We start from the raw sequence: 14,923 nt of genomic DNA, 5'->3' as shown, positions 1-14,923 counted from the left end.
TAAAGAACTATAGGTGATAAGAGAAATTCTAAAAAACATATTTGGATTCAGCCAAAATACATAAAACGGGTATTTATTTGATAGGACAAAAAGTGTTATGAAATTGTTTTACTGTTATATGTGTAAAATGATCAAATAAATATCATTAATAATAATAATAATAATAATAATAATATCAAGTTTGTATTTAGCAAACATCTCAAGACTTAATTTATCATAATTTAAAATAAAAGTTCTTGCAGAATAAATAAAAACACGCACAGCAACAAGAAGTTTCCCTCCTTTTATTATGGCAAATGAAAAATCAGTTTTTGTAAATATCATTGGGAACATTTAGATCATAGCGCCCCTTTCAGCTCAGTTAACGTCATGTCACTTAGTATTGTGTTTTTTTTAGTTTTTTTTAGGGCTTCATCTCAATCAAACTTTTATTACATACAGTATCAACACAAACACACAAGTGGCTCATTTTTACACACGTCGTGTTCGTCCCTCAGCTGAAACACGGGGAACGACGGGGAGAAAATCCTCCAAATATTGCACAAAATGGCAACAGCTGTTTTATAAAACTGGTGAACGTGAGGAGAAGCGATGATTGACTCTATAAAAAAATCATTTAAAACAAGGAATTATTCACCTTTTTTTGTTGTTGTTGTTTTTGAATGAAGCACTTGTGACTGAACACACTTACAGAAACCTTGAAGGTAGGGCTGTGCGATACGACGGTAGAAAAACGTATTATTTTGTTGTTTATTGTCTTTTTATCATCATTTAGTCAACGCTTTTCATTTTTCCACATGACCACATACCGTTTATAAAAATGTTCGTAGCCTCGGGGTCTGAACACTGAAGCCAATTTGGAAGTGCAATGCCACTGATGGCCAATAGGGGCAGTCTCCAATAGACTCCCATTGAAAAAGCATCAAGTTCCCTCCTGAAACACAAAGTCAGTAAATGTTTTCCACAAGTCATGATGGTGTCATTAGATAAATTCTTTTTTTCTGAAAATAATTCCAGCATTCATTAGATATTAGGACTCAAACACAGCTATGTTTGGGGGCAGGGCTGGTTTGATTGACATGTATCGGTGTATCGCTGCTGGAGATCACCGAAATGACGCTCTTACACTTTTCTTCTCCAAGGGATGAAATAAAACATTCAGTTTTCTTGATCCTGCTGAAATTTATTTATATTATTTAAGTGCTTGAAGATTCAATCATCTCTAAAGCAAGCTGTATCGATTGATTCACGACGTCAAATCGAAGCCTAGTTTTGATCCGCTACTGTTTGCCCTGTTAAAGTTACTGCATTATACTTCCTGTATCTGTTTCAAATTAAAAGCCCTCCAACATTTCTGTAAATATAAACCTTTTACTTCTTTACAAGGCTTTTATTGTGAAATACTTGCAGAACAACCAATAAAATAGCATGATTATATTGTTGACGTCAAATAAATTAAAGCAATTTAAATATACATAATCAACTATTTTGTAAACATGTCGCCGTAGAAACGGTGGTGATACAACCTTATAGTCTGCAAAGACGTGGCTCCAATTTACATTAATATTTTACATATTTTGTTACGTTTCATTAAAGATTTGTGCAAAGGCTCTAAATTTAAGGAGGAAAATAATTAAAGTACCTTTATATTTGTCAAAAACATAAAGATGCAACAGGAAAAAGGCCATATATAAATATTCATCCTGATATGTGTCGTTATCCGGATATGAAATGACCTTTTCTGGTGATATGAGGATTCGGTCGTGTCGCACAGCCCTCCTCGTAGATACACGTCACAGGACGATGGAAGAGCAGCAACGGGCTGCTCTTTGGTTTCACAGATGGACGGATGGATGAGGGGGGAGGCGGCCTGTACAGCAGAGAGGTCAAAGGGCACATCATAGCGCTCGAGGCCTCTTCGGGGTTATTTGTTTGCTAGCTTGTTCCTCCTCCTGGAGAGTACAGCGGAAAGACTTGACTTTGTCTGGGAGAAGGAGAGAATAATCACTCGTTTTATTCGGCAGTTTACGATCTTTAAACATGAAATACACGACGACGCCGTCTTTATATGTTTAAGTGATGACTTTTGTAATTTGTGACAAAACAAACACACTGTTGGTGTGATATTTGGTACCAGAGAGAGTTAGAAAGCAGAGACACCACAGACTGCAGGTGAAGTGTTTGTAGTGTAACCAGCGCCCCCTGGTGGTTTTCTGCTGTCGGCTCATTGACTGGGAGAGAAATTAATGAAGAGAAGTGTGTGTGTGTGTGTGTGTGTGTGTGTGTGTGTGTGTGTGTGTGTGTGTGTGTGTATGTATGTGTGTGTGTCTCTGAGTGGACGTTAACGTCACTCCAGTCTGACAGTTTTATTTGTGGAGATTTAATATTAGGTATCTTTTGTTTTGGTGATTTTGATGCTGTTGCTCATTAAAAAAAAATAAAAATAAAAGTGTATGTTTGATCACTGCAGTGCGGAAACACAACATTTTATAAGGAGCTAAATTTGAGATGGAAATCTGCTGAAAATATGTCAAAGTAAAACATGGACAGAGTTCATGTCGCTGTTCTTGTTAATCGTAGTTGTAGGAGCCAAAATGTGTTTTTTTTGTTTGTTTGTTTGTTGGGCTGCACACCTGTTGTTACTGGGGGGTAATTGGCAGAGGGGTGTGGTTTCACCTTTTCTTCACCATCATCGTTATTTTTTACGTTACCTTCCATCGGGTATGTTTTGTTTTGATTTTCAGAAACTGTTAGTACCTTTTGTGTTATTAATAAAACTCGTAAAAGGCTCTCGGCGACTTCTTTAATAGATTCTAGTCACTACGGTAGTTTTAAACGTGCAGAATGCGATGTCTGCTGGGGTCGAGCGTGGCATCATGGAAGTTGTTGTCTTCATTGTTAAACAACCATTGACAATCAAAGCTGATCTTTAGCTCAGCAGTTAGCTTCACTCACTCTTCCTCTGCTGCTGTCTCTTTCTATAAGATTTGTTTTACCAATTTTTGGTGATTATTATGATTACTTTTTGGAGTACAGTGCATTTTTAAATAACTACTCTAATAATAATAGTTTAAAATGATGTAAAAACACGTAGTTTTAAGCAAAACGACCACCCTCCATCACTACCACAGCACCTGAACTCTGCAGAAACCAAAAGAAAACCCTGTCAGTGTGTTTTATATTTATCTTTTCTTCTGTCTTCTTTAGCCCATTAATGTCCACATTGAAATTAAATAATTTCCTTTACGGCATTTAATATACTGAGCTAAACACAAATACATTTTTGAGAAATTAACTACATCCGAATGTACTCATAGAACTGAAGTTATGATTAATATCTACTATTTATTTACTTGCTTACTTCCTGACCACATTGCTTTCGTTCAGTCATGAGACGACATGTTGAATTACAGTCAGACTGACAGGAGGAAGAACACGTCTGAGTGTTTTCATGCGCGGACCATCGATCGTTACCTCTGAGCTCGGTGAGGATGTCGATCTTCTGATCCAGGATCTGCTCCAGCTGGGTTGCATACGATTCCACGTCGTAGTCCACCTCCTCCGTCATTTCCAGGAGCACCTTCTCGTCCTCCAGCCAGCGGATCGACTCCTGTGAGGGACGAGCTGCACTTTAAACACCTTCACTGTGGTTTCAGATTTATACTGAACTCAGTCTCATTTAATACCGTAGCCAGTTAAAGTTCTGTTTCAACACGTAGACATTTTTTTATTGCTAAAACTAAAACTCAAGTTTAGTTTTTGATTTCCCCTTTAGTTTTTAATCTGTATATCATGAATATACATTTGAATTATTCTGGTTTTTTTGTCCGCACTTTGACCGTCCGGACTGCCGTACCTGGAACACGACCCGGTGGTCCTCCAGAACCTGGTCCTCCATCTCCACCAGCTGAGAGACGGCTTCATGGAAAGTGAAGAGCTGTGGGGAAACTTCTTCCTCCTGAAGGAAACGGAACAAAAATAAATGTGGTAGTGATGTTTTATCAAATGCTGTTTTCATGTCACAGCAAAGCAATGGAGCTTTTCATTGTAAAAACAACAAAAAAACACTTATAATTTCAGAGCAATAAAACTAATTAAAACCCATTTAGTTGTTTTTTTTTAATGCTATTGGTGGAAAACGACCGCTTTCTGCAACCAAAGTTCTGATGTAAAAACAAAGACACATTGTATTTCAATAAAATGAATGTAACTACGATCAGCAGCAGGTCAACGCGCCAAAAATGAAAGTGGCAGCAGAGCAGCATCAGCTACTCTGTTGACGTGGTGATTTGTGGTGGAAGGTGAATGATCCAAAGTATACAAATTCTGGTTTGCATTCAGCGGAAAAAGGCGAGCAAAAAAACCCAGTTTGTTTCAACCTGCTGTATTTCCCATTCATGTGTCTATGTTCGCACGACCCATTTAACGAGTAGTCGCATGAAATTGCATAAATCGGGGCAAAAAATGTGAGCTTCTAAACAACAATTTTACATGAACGTGAATTTTAAATGTTTCTAATGACCTGAAATGACCATTGGGCTAATGGTTTTAGGAATCTCTGTCCGGGGATACTTGAAAACCCGAGAGTTAAGATAATTACTGTAAAAATTAATCAACACGGACCGTAGTTATATCTAAATCACCAGCGTCCTGTAATGACCGCCTGCGGCCACTGAGGCGCTGCTGCCGCCAGTAGGATGAAAGTTACGTGTTGTCTTACGTTCTGTTCACAGAGCAGCTTCAGGTCGTCCCTCTGTGGGGAGCTCCCCACCCCCCACTGGGCCTCCAGGACCTCCAGGACCTCCAGCTGGGTGACGTGTCCTCCCTGAAGACTCTCCATGGCTGCGGCCGTGTTCACGCTGAGCCCCTTCACCCTTGACGACACACCGGAGACACAACAATAAGACGCTGAGGTGAGCGACGACGGTTTAGTCACAGAGACGTGTTGTTTAACATGCTGAAGGAGGAAGACTGAGGGAGGTATATGAGATGATGAGGATGAGGATGATGATGATGATGATGATGATGAAGAGGGGCTTCATGCAGGTTTCAGGAAATCAAACCTGAAAAAAAATAAAAGCAAGAAATGATCGATGTTGGAGAAAACTGTGATTTAAAAATTAACAAAAAAATAAGAGAAAGCAGGTGGAAGTCTGACTTTCTACTGATTTTAGGATTAAATGATGGAGCAAACTGGACCAAGATGAGTTATGATAGATGATACACACTTATTACGACATACTGAACAGATTTTATGGTCCTGGTCCCGTTAAGAGAACAAAACTAACAGAACGGTGTTAATCAGCATTTTCATTTCATTTGTGTTGATTAAAAACTATCTTTAAAATCTGAACTGAAGACACAAAAAGCAGCGACACACGAGGACATTAGATCTGGATCAAGGAGACTCTAATTTTCTTTAAAATATGAAACATAAATGTAATTTATCTTTTAATGTCTTCTAATTTTAATAAATTATAAATTATCTCTGCCAGCTGTTTTAAATGATGCATTTAACACTGTGAATGGAAAACGTGCAGTAATGCAGGTTGTTGTTTTTTTTAACCTGTTTTAGGGAAATCTTTTTAAAATTTTGTTCTAATTTTGGACAAAAACTGTGTTTGTCTGTCTCTTGCTGCTTCGATGGTTTCTACCAATCAGCTCCAAGAACAGCTGGTCACTGTAGTTTTACTTAAACAGGAAGTAACAGTGACTTTGTTGGGGACTACTTTCTGCAGCGGATGAATCTACGTTTGGTACCTGAGTGAGTATTTGAGGCAGCAGGACGGCGTGTGTGTGTGTGTGTGTGTTATTAAATCAACTACAGTATGTGTTCACGGAGTTATCCTTGATTTGAAAAACAAGTAATTCAATGATTTGTTTAGACAGAAAGCAACAGAAGTGGTTTGTTCATGAGTAAAACAGGACAGACACTGTACGGATTCTTCGATATAGTCGCAGACTGGTTTTAAAATGAGGTTGAATTTCTGATTGTCAGACTGATTGTAGTTTAAAAGACGTCACGGCGCCTGATTAACTCCAGAACCAATCAACTAAAGAAACACACCACATCTGCCCGGCTTCATGCGAGAGATTTAAAACACAACATGTTGGTAGTTCGTTGTGAAGGACGTGATAAAGTGATCGTACTCGTAAGTCGGGGAGAGCTCGGAGCGACTTCCTCCACCGCCGCTCTGGGAGAAGGGAATGTCGGAGGGACTTATCCCGAACTCCTTCACTCTGGAAAACACACAACCAGGAAGAGGAAGGAGAGGTTAATGTTGGAGTTATTTTTTTTTTTTTACAGGAATATGAATTAATTCAGGGTGAGCAGAGGAAGACGCACAACTAATGTGAACCAACTGATTCTATATAAACTTGTGTTTTTCTCTAAAAAAAAACAACAACAAGCTGTGTTTATTGTTTTGTTTTTTTTGTTCATGCTAACTTTCTCCACCTTCGATGTAGATTGAGGTAAAACAAAGAATTCTCCTTTAATAATACAGGAATTTAAAACATTTCAAGGGTATTTTTTTCTTTTACGTTTATCCTTCAAAGCTGCAACAATCCATATTTTGTCATTAGAAATGAACTCCTCTTTTAATGAAGAGAATTAAGAGGAGATTGTGTTTTACCTGTTGGCATATCTCAGCGTGTTCAGGGTGTTTTCACACGACGCCATCCCCGGAGAGATGGTCGCAATCTGCGGAAGGAAAATCAGCGGGTTATTCACCGAGACTTCATCCAACAACAGTGTTTCTGTCCTCAGGTCGAGAGACAGAGAGACATGCAGTCGTGGTGTTTTCCTACCATGCACGTTCTGGAGTTCTCTCCGATGAACGAGTCCCTCAGAACCTGGGTCAACTTGCTGGCTCTGAACGGAGTGTGAGGTTTGTTTCTGCCCAGAGCTCGAATACACTCCTGCACAAATACACAGGAAACACAATCTCCTCTAAGTCCTGATATTTGTTACCAAAATGTGTTTATGTGCTAAAATAGAAATAATTTCCTTGTTCGTAAAACTGATTTTTAAAGGAGAATTGAACCTGTTCATCACCAGGTTAGATGAAAATGAATCGATTTTTACAGACTCTTTGTTCCCGGTAAAAGACAAAACAATACATAAAAATAGGACACATTAAAGTTTATTAGTGATATTTTTTTCTTATTATGATTTATTTATTAGGATAGACTAAAACCTATTAGCCGAGTAAAGTTTATTCTTTCTTTGCATTTCCACATTATTCCTGAAATGCAAAATTCTAATTTGTAGTTTTCCTTAATGTGGCTCCAAATCTTTGCCGTAATAGTAAATATTTGTAGCTACGAATGAGACCAGCAGAAGTTTGGCGCCTCCGAAGGATGTCTAAAGGGACAGAGGAGGAAACCTTGAGTGCCAGCAGGCTCTTGTTGATCTCCGCTCCTTCCAGGCGGGTCTGCCGGTCGGCGCTGGACGTGTCCGCCCCCCTCTCGTTGCCCGCCAGGTCGATGAGGGAGAACTTCCCGTGCATCTTCCCCCGCCGGCGCAGGATGATCTGGAAGACGGCGTGGCTCCGGGAGGAGTGGGCGTTCGCCGACGTCTGACCGGACGTCCTACAGGAGACGCAGAGAGACATTCCCGATCACTCGGCCGCTCTCCGACCCCCAAACCCCCACCCCCCCCCCTGCCCCTCCCCCCTCCCGCCGGCTGCTTTTAAACACGTTTACCTGCAGCTGTTTCCAACTTCGATGAGTTTGAGCACGTCCTCCGTGCACTTCACCTCCCTCTCATGCAGCCCCACCACCTGCACCTGCTGCTTCCCGTCCTCCAGGACGCGCAGCTTGGCTTTACGGTTTAGAAGGTCGAACACCTTTAAAGGAACATTTACTGAGTTACAGCAGGAAAAAAAAACACATCTTAGTTTGATTAAAACATTCATCGACCAACGACGTAACACTTTACTTTTATAAGCAGTGTATAAACATTTAAAAATAAAGACTTTTAAGTGCTGATTGGACACACCCACTCCTTCAAGAATATTTTTTAATTTCTACAATTTTATAGCATAAAAAAAAAAGTCTCTATCGATCAATTATTCATTCCCTGTTTGAAGACATTAATAATCATATTAAGAGACTTGCCTTCCCGCTGTAAATCTCAAAAAATGTTGCATAAATTTGCAGATCCAACTTCTTATAATTTGGCTTCTTTAACATGACAAAAACGTCTCTGGCTGCAGGGAGAGAAAAAAGTAAACGACGTTCAGGTGAATTCAGTCAGACGTAGAAACGGTCTTCAAAGACGGAGGAGACGGAGAAACTGACCGGACAGAGCGTAGATTCCTTTAGAGCAGTCCTGGTTCTTTCCTGAAAAGTCTCCGCCCATCGTCTAAACGGAAATATAAAGTTACAACATGACAACTGCACTCAAGAAAAACTCTGCTAAGGTCAAAGTCAAAACACTCACGTGTGTTTTTCCACTTCCTGTTTGTCCGTATGCGAAGCAGGTCGCCATCCCCCTCTCGAAAATGGTCTCGACCAGCGGCTGAGCGGTGAACCTGCAGAACGGGAGCGTTCGTTAGCTGTTTGTGTGTTAGCTGTTTGTTAGTTAGCAGTTTGTTTGTTAGCTGTTTGTTTTGTTTGTTAGCGCCAGGATTTCTGTCTGCGGCGCTGCAGCGGAGATAAATGAACGTACCTGTAAACCATTTCGTTGGTGGAGTTCTCGTCGAATGCGTAGTCGAATCGGAAGGTTTGGTTCTCCAGGTAGCGCGTCAGGTCGACCTTCTGCTTCGGCTCGTGGACCATCACCACGTCTTTACTGGGGATGGTGATCACATCCAGATCCTTCAGCGACAGCTCTGCAGACACAAACACGTCTTTATTTACAGCTTCTGTTCACGTACAAACGTAAATACAAAAAAACAATAAAAGAAAAGAGCTGCTACTGAAAAATATTCACATTATTTACAAGGTTATGATGTGTTTTTGATTAATTGACAGTCAAAAAAGAAATAAAAAAAACTCCCTGAGCCCTAGGCGACCAACCGACCGACAGTCTAAACCTCAGTAACTTAAAAAGTTATCGTCTTTAAGCTCAACAAAAGTAGTTTGCTCCATGGTGGAACAGAGGGCGCTGTTACAGTTCACTGTCAGATTGATCTTTGACGGTTTTCGGAGCGACGTCATCTAGCCAGGAGAGCAGAATTAGCTGTTAGCGCCATCTGGAGCCATTTTAACCTCTTAAATTGGACATAAAGTCAAGAATCAGCTGCAAAAGTCTTTTGCAGGCCGAAATGAACAACGTTGTCTGAACGAACCTGCCGTACGACGCTGCTCTTACCTTTTTTATTGAGCGGACGAGCTCGAACACACACACATATCCTGTGCTCCTCGATCTGAAACATCAGGGAAGAGCTTATTAAACAGATAAATACTGTGGAGTGTCTTATTTCCACCTTCGTATGGACTGAGTGTGTTTCAGGGCTCCGACTTTGTCATTTTGAGTTTTGACTTCCTGTTTACATCAGAAGTGAAGTGAACGGAAAGTTAAAAGACGAAAGACAAGTAAGTCCTTTTTTTTTTTTTTTTTTTACTTCTTCACCTCCTCTTTTCCTCCTCTTGTCTCCTGATCTCCCCCTCCTACTTCCTCCTCTTTTCCTCCTTTATCATCTCCTTCCTTCATCACTTCCTCCTCATCTTCCTCTTTATTTCCTTCTTTTCTTTTTCTCTACCTCCTCTCCCTCTCATCTGCTCTATTCCTCCTCTCCTCCTCATCTTCCTTTCCTTATCTCCTTGTTAACCTCCTCCACTCCTTCCATGTCTCCTCCTCCTCCTCCTCACCAGATCGTTGGTGGTTAGAGGTCTGTAGTCCAGACTGGCTCTGAAGTCTCTGATCATACACATAATTTCATAGTTTGGTAGATTAACGTCCACCTCCTGCAGGAGGACAGAAAATAACTCGTATTAAACACAATAAGTATTTCAATATAAAGTCATAATATTTCAATATAAAAGTGTGTTTTGTGGTCACCTGCGCCCTCTTCTCTCGGAGCTCCTGCTGCTGGAGGCGTCTCTTCTCTCGTTTCTCCTGCAGTTTCTCCACCTCCTTCACACAGTTAGATTTCTTCCGTGCTGGAAGTGCGAGGACAGAATTTATTGAGAGTAAAAGTAGACTTTCTTAAAAGTTATTCTGCACGTTTCTTTCTGAGTATTGTATCTTATTTCCACATTGATGGAGATTCAAACAGACACAGAAGGACACTAAAACAAGCGGTGCAGTATGAAGCCACAGGCAGTGAAAGAGCCTTTGAGACCCTGAAACACACAGCTGCGAGGGATGATGACATCACTGCTCTCTGCCGCTGCTGCAGGAACAACAACAACAGAACCAACAGAGACACTGAGACGAGCTCCGGATGGAGAGCCGACTCCACTCTGACATGACGGACTGTTACCGTTCTGCTGCTGCAACAGGGTCTGGTTCAGGGCAGCCTGGGGAGCGATGGCGGGGGGAGGTGGTTCTGAAACCTGGCTGTGCTGGCTGGGACGGGCCCGGGTTGTTCCCACCGCTGCAGCTGTGGAGAGCACGGGAAGTTGAGAGTCAGTCGCTTGTCACAGTTAAAGGGTGAAGTCACCCAAAAACCCCAAAATGTTCACAGTCACGCTGAGCTTCCTGGAAAGTTTTGTATTTGTATTCATGTTTTAGCCACCAGGATAATTATTTCAACTTTGTTTCCGGGTAATTATGTTTTATCATTTTGACGTGTCAGATGTTAGGCTGTCTGCTCCAACTGTCGCTCGCAGCTTCAGTTTCCTTCTCTGTGAATGCAGTCTGGAAATCAGCGAGCAGTGCAGTTCAGCTGGTGTGTCGGGGCGTTTGAATCAAACGTACCTCTGTTCTCCCGTGGAGCGTTTTCAGCCTTCGGTATCGCTGTGATCCGGCGGGTCTGAAACACAATCGAAGTCAGAGTTGATCTGAAGCAGCTTGCACACATTGTCTGGACTGACAAACCTGAAATTGTTGTTTGTTTGTGGCAAAAAGGCATTTGTTGGTTCTTTATGTATGTGATGTATGAAACTTCTGTCTGAATCTGTGTGTTTGATTTGCTGAAATTCCAACGTAGAAACACTCAGCTGTGATGGTGACTGCTTATTGCGCTCACAATATGTATTCTCACATAAAAAAAAAAACACCAAACGAACACGCTAACAAGGTAAAAACTGTATTTTAACTATTTGATTGGATGATGTCCTTAATAATATAATCAAGTCAAGTTTTTAAAAACCTGCTTCATCACAGTTTAAAGAACTGTTTTGACTCTCAGTCAATTGAGATTATTATCAGTAGATTAATCAATAATACAAAATAATTAATACTTGCCCTTGCAGAAATTAACCTTTTATTTCAAGGCTATTAATAATTCTTGATTTTGATTGGCTGTTTGCAGATCAGAATTAATTTGCCAATGTTAGACTGTAGTTGTCTCTTTCAAAATAAAAGCAGAAAATGTTTTAAAATATTGAAAACATAAGTTAAGTTGACCAAAGTCGGACCAAATCAGTATATTTAAATCACACATATTGATCATCTATGAGCAGGCGATATGTGACAGTGATTGATTATTGATTAGAACAGACCTTGGGGACTTTGCTGGTTTTGGCAACACTGGAGGGAGGAAGAGGAGCCTCAGGACTCTGTGGTATCTCCTCATCTGGAGCAACATCTGGATTCAGAGCAAAGACGCTCTCCAGGTCGATCTGAGGCGGGAACAAGGTGGAGATAATATCTTTATTATTATAAGCTTCATTTAATCAGGTGACATTTCGCTAATCTACATCAAAAAGGGGCCTGAGTGAAGAGAGTCAGGGAGAAACCAGGACATCAAGTGTTTGTAACTCCCCTATTAACTAAACGTTTTGTGTGGATCACTTCCTGTCTTTTAATTCTTCAGTATTTCTACTTTTTTGCAGCTTTTAACGGGGATCATTTCCCAGAAGCTGAACCAGCTGCCAGCAGGTCTCGTGTCTCTCAGCACCTCAAATGAAGTCACCAGATGAAGATGGGAGCGCTCATTTCTGAGATATTCTGACTTCCCTTTTTGGTGAGTTTCCATCTTCACAAGCCTATAGTTCAGACACAACAAAGGTTTTTAGACCTCAGAGATTACAACTAGAAATGACTTTAGCTGCCACGAGGCTTCAAATTTCTAATAGCAGCTACTTTAATCGCGCTATTTTCAAGAATATGGTCAGTAAACATCTGGAAAACACTCAAATGTTTCAGAAAGACCCATAAAAGAAATACTGACTGAGATTTACTGAGTTACAGAAGCCAGACAGGAAGTGATGTCATGACTTCAGCTCTCTATTGAACAAAAAACAGAACACGGCAGCCAAAAACATACAAATTAAATCATCTAAAATGAACTGTTCTCGCTTTAATATCTTAATTAATTCAATTTAAATGGTGGAAAGTAGTGATAAGTCAGTATTTTCTGTTTTAAATCTAAGAATAGATTTTATAAGCCGATGCAGCCGGCTATTTTTAAACATGTATAAACTAAAGTGTGTTGTTTTCACCAAAAAAAATCTTAATATCCGCAGCAACAGCATAAATGGAACTACAGAAAAGCGATTGAATGGAAGAAATCTACTCTCCAGAAACTTTGTGACAGAAATTGATCAGCAGATGATGGAATGAAGATGAACCACAGAGAAATCACTGCAGTCCAGGACACGATGATGAAGCACGTCAGTGGCGGTACCTCTTTCCCTTTGGTATCCCCGTTCTCGATCCACTCCACGGTCACGCTGTCGTTGTCCTCGTGCAGCGATGTGACCATCGCCTGGTGTATTCGTCCTGCAGAGAGGATGGAAAGAGACGCCTGACCTGATCAGCGCTGCACGGGACCGCAGAGCCCGAGTCTACGGGATGAATGTGCTGCATGAGCTTTAAAATCAGGAGCAAATATTAAAACGGGGAGTATCATTTATCAAGAAATGACTTATAAACCTGCTGTTTTATATCTTCAGACTCAGTAAACTGAGGATACAGAGATGCTAATGGGTGTGGCTGTGTGAGAGGATGATGAGACTCCCGCCTGTCAGTCACTGTGTTCGATGTACAACTTCAGGTGCTGCGTTTACTGGCAGTAAATCGGGTTACTGTTCATCATTCAGTCGTTACGACCCACAGAGCGGTTATAAACAGGTTATTTGCGTCTCGGTGAGGAGGGATGCGGGCGGAAGGGAGAGGCCCCCCTTTTGCAGCCCATCCATCAGCCCGTGACTCACAGGCCACCGCCGGACGATGCGGTGCAGGCTGCAGCATGCATCCCGTTCAGACGTGATGCAGAGGGGAGAAGAGGAAGGAGGACGGAGAGAGGAGGGCAGGTGTCAAAACGCACAACCGCGCAGGTGGACGGACCCGCCCGCCGCCGGCTGCCCGCTGCCTGCTGCCCGGCCGACCGACCGACCGACCGGCGCGTGTGTCCGCATGACTGACAGGCGCCGGCGGCGCGTCAGAGAGCACATTTCTCTCCTCATCACCGCTCAAACGCTTCATTATCTGGGTTTTTATTTCACGCGACATCCCGGCGAAAACGCTGCGGTGAAGCTAGCTAGCAAAACCAGCCCGCAAAACCAGCCCGTTAGCTCCGCTCGTCCGGATGGAGGGCGGTGCGTGCGTGTGTGTGTGTGTGTGTGTGTGTGTGCGTGCGTGTGCGTTGCGTGCGTTGCGTGCGCGGGGTGCTAGCTACTTACCGTCGCTCCGTTTTATCTCCACATAGATGCCCACGAAGATCTTCCCGAAAATCCCGGCCATCGCTCCCCGTCCGGTTCAAGTTGTGCTGCTGCTGCTGCTGCGGAGACTGAGGTCAGTAACGGTCAGTCATAGGAGAGGCAGGAGGAGAAGAGAGGCAGTACGCATGCGCGGCTGGTTTCTCCCACTAATGTCAACTGAGACGCGTCTTCTGCCAAATTTAACCTTTTAATTAAATTCGTCACTGAAATAAACACCGTTATCCAGTCCGGGTTATTATATTGTCGTGGGGGGAAAAAAACTGCATTAACGCTCAGAGACAAAAAAAAAACACAAAACACCTGCTGTGGTTGTCACAAATGATATTATTATGTTAATCAGTGTAATATTGGGACGTTTCTACAACCAACCACCATCTCAGAGCTTATACAGAATATTTCTTGCTCATATAGTGAACAGTCACCAAAAACCGTCCCATTCCATTGTTTAGTTCAGATGACTCGGAAACAGGAAATCTTACAGAAAGAAGATAAACCTAGCAGAAAGAGCTTTGTTTCACTTTTACAACCTGGACCTCTGACCTTTGACTTCTTCATGTTATACATTACATGACCTGTACATTACATTTCATTTAGCTGACGCTTTTATCCAAAGCGACTTACAATAAGTACATTTCAACCACGAGGGTACAAATTCAGAACAACAACAATCAAGAAAGTACAATTTTCTTCAAGATAGCCAAACTTCAAAGTGCTATAAGTAAGTGCTATTTTAAGTGCTACTATTCAAGGTAAAGTCTGAAGAGGTGTGTTTTGAGTTTGCGGCGGAAGATGTACAGACTTTCTGCTGTCCTGATGTCGTTGGGGAGCTCATTCCACCATTTAGGAGCCAGGACAGCAAACAGCCGTAATTTTGTTAAGTGTTTAGCTCGCAGTGAGGGAGCGACAAGCCGATTGGTAGATGCAGAGCGGAGTGAACGGGCTGGGATGTAAGGTTGGACCATGTCCTGGATGTAGACTGGACCCGATCTGTTCACAGCACGGTACGCAAGTACCAATGTTTTGAAACGGATGCGGGCAGCTACTGGTAACCAGTGAAGGGAGTGGAGGAGCGGAGTAGTGAGAGTGAATTTAGGAGGTTAAAGACCAGTGGAGCTGCGGCATTCTGGATGAGCTGCAGAGGTCA

At 41.9% G+C, this 14,923-nt stretch overlaps 1 protein-coding gene and 1 long non-coding RNA gene across 2 annotated transcripts in view; one reads left to right on the top strand and one right to left on the bottom strand.

Annotated features, from left to right (window-relative positions):
- Positions 1-269: 269 nt before the first annotated feature.
- On the bottom strand, positions 270-13,893 carry LOC138207916 (kinesin-like protein KIF2A). Its single transcript, XM_069165498.1, has 21 exons — positions 13,741-13,893; positions 12,744-12,838; positions 11,617-11,736; positions 10,871-10,925; positions 10,434-10,553; positions 10,010-10,110; positions 9,820-9,915; positions 9,320-9,374; positions 8,675-8,837; positions 8,447-8,537; positions 8,305-8,368; positions 8,122-8,213; positions 7,708-7,850; positions 7,389-7,593; positions 6,811-6,921; positions 6,636-6,703; positions 6,151-6,240; positions 4,721-4,874; positions 3,857-3,958; positions 3,475-3,610; positions 270-1,984 (listed from the first exon to the last, which is right to left on the bottom strand). Exons 1-21 carry the CDS (start codon positions 13,799-13,801, stop codon positions 1,899-1,901), a joined length of 2,208 nt encoding a protein of 735 aa, XP_069021599.1. The 5' UTR covers positions 13,802-13,893; the 3' UTR covers positions 270-1,898.
- Positions 13,746-14,923, top strand: part of LOC138207922 (uncharacterized) — a 36,309-nt gene continuing 35,131 nt past the window's right edge. The window contains exon 1 of the long non-coding RNA XR_011179050.1: positions 13,746-13,852. This is a non-coding gene — a long non-coding RNA (uncharacterized lncRNA). The remainder of the gene's footprint in view (positions 13,853-14,923) is intronic.

The sequence above is a fragment of the Embiotoca jacksoni genome, unplaced genomic scaffold, assembly GCF_022577435.1.
Source record: "Embiotoca jacksoni isolate LCO1_2020_lvr unplaced genomic scaffold, fEmbJac1.0.p SCAF_10, whole genome shotgun sequence".
Classification (NCBI taxonomy): domain Eukaryota; kingdom Metazoa; phylum Chordata; class Actinopteri; family Embiotocidae; genus Embiotoca; species Embiotoca jacksoni.
Note: the sequence above shows the minus strand (reverse complement) of the source record. Positions and strands in the feature narration are given on the sequence as shown.

Excerpts from the sequence above, each read along its gene's own strand:
- LOC138207916 (XM_069165498.1), bottom strand. The coding sequence starts at position 13,801 with ATGGCCGGGATTTTCGGGAAGATCTTCGTGGGCATCTATGTGGAGATA. Across the intron at positions 10,926-11,616 it reads AAACCAGCAAAGTCCCCAAG|ACCCGCCGGATCACAGCGAT; the intron begins GTCTGTTCTAAT and ends ATTGTGTTTCAG. Across the intron at positions 6,241-6,635 it reads ACGCTGAGATATGCCAACAG|AGTGAAGGAGTTCGGGATAA; the intron begins GTAAAACACAAT and ends TGTGTTTTCCAG.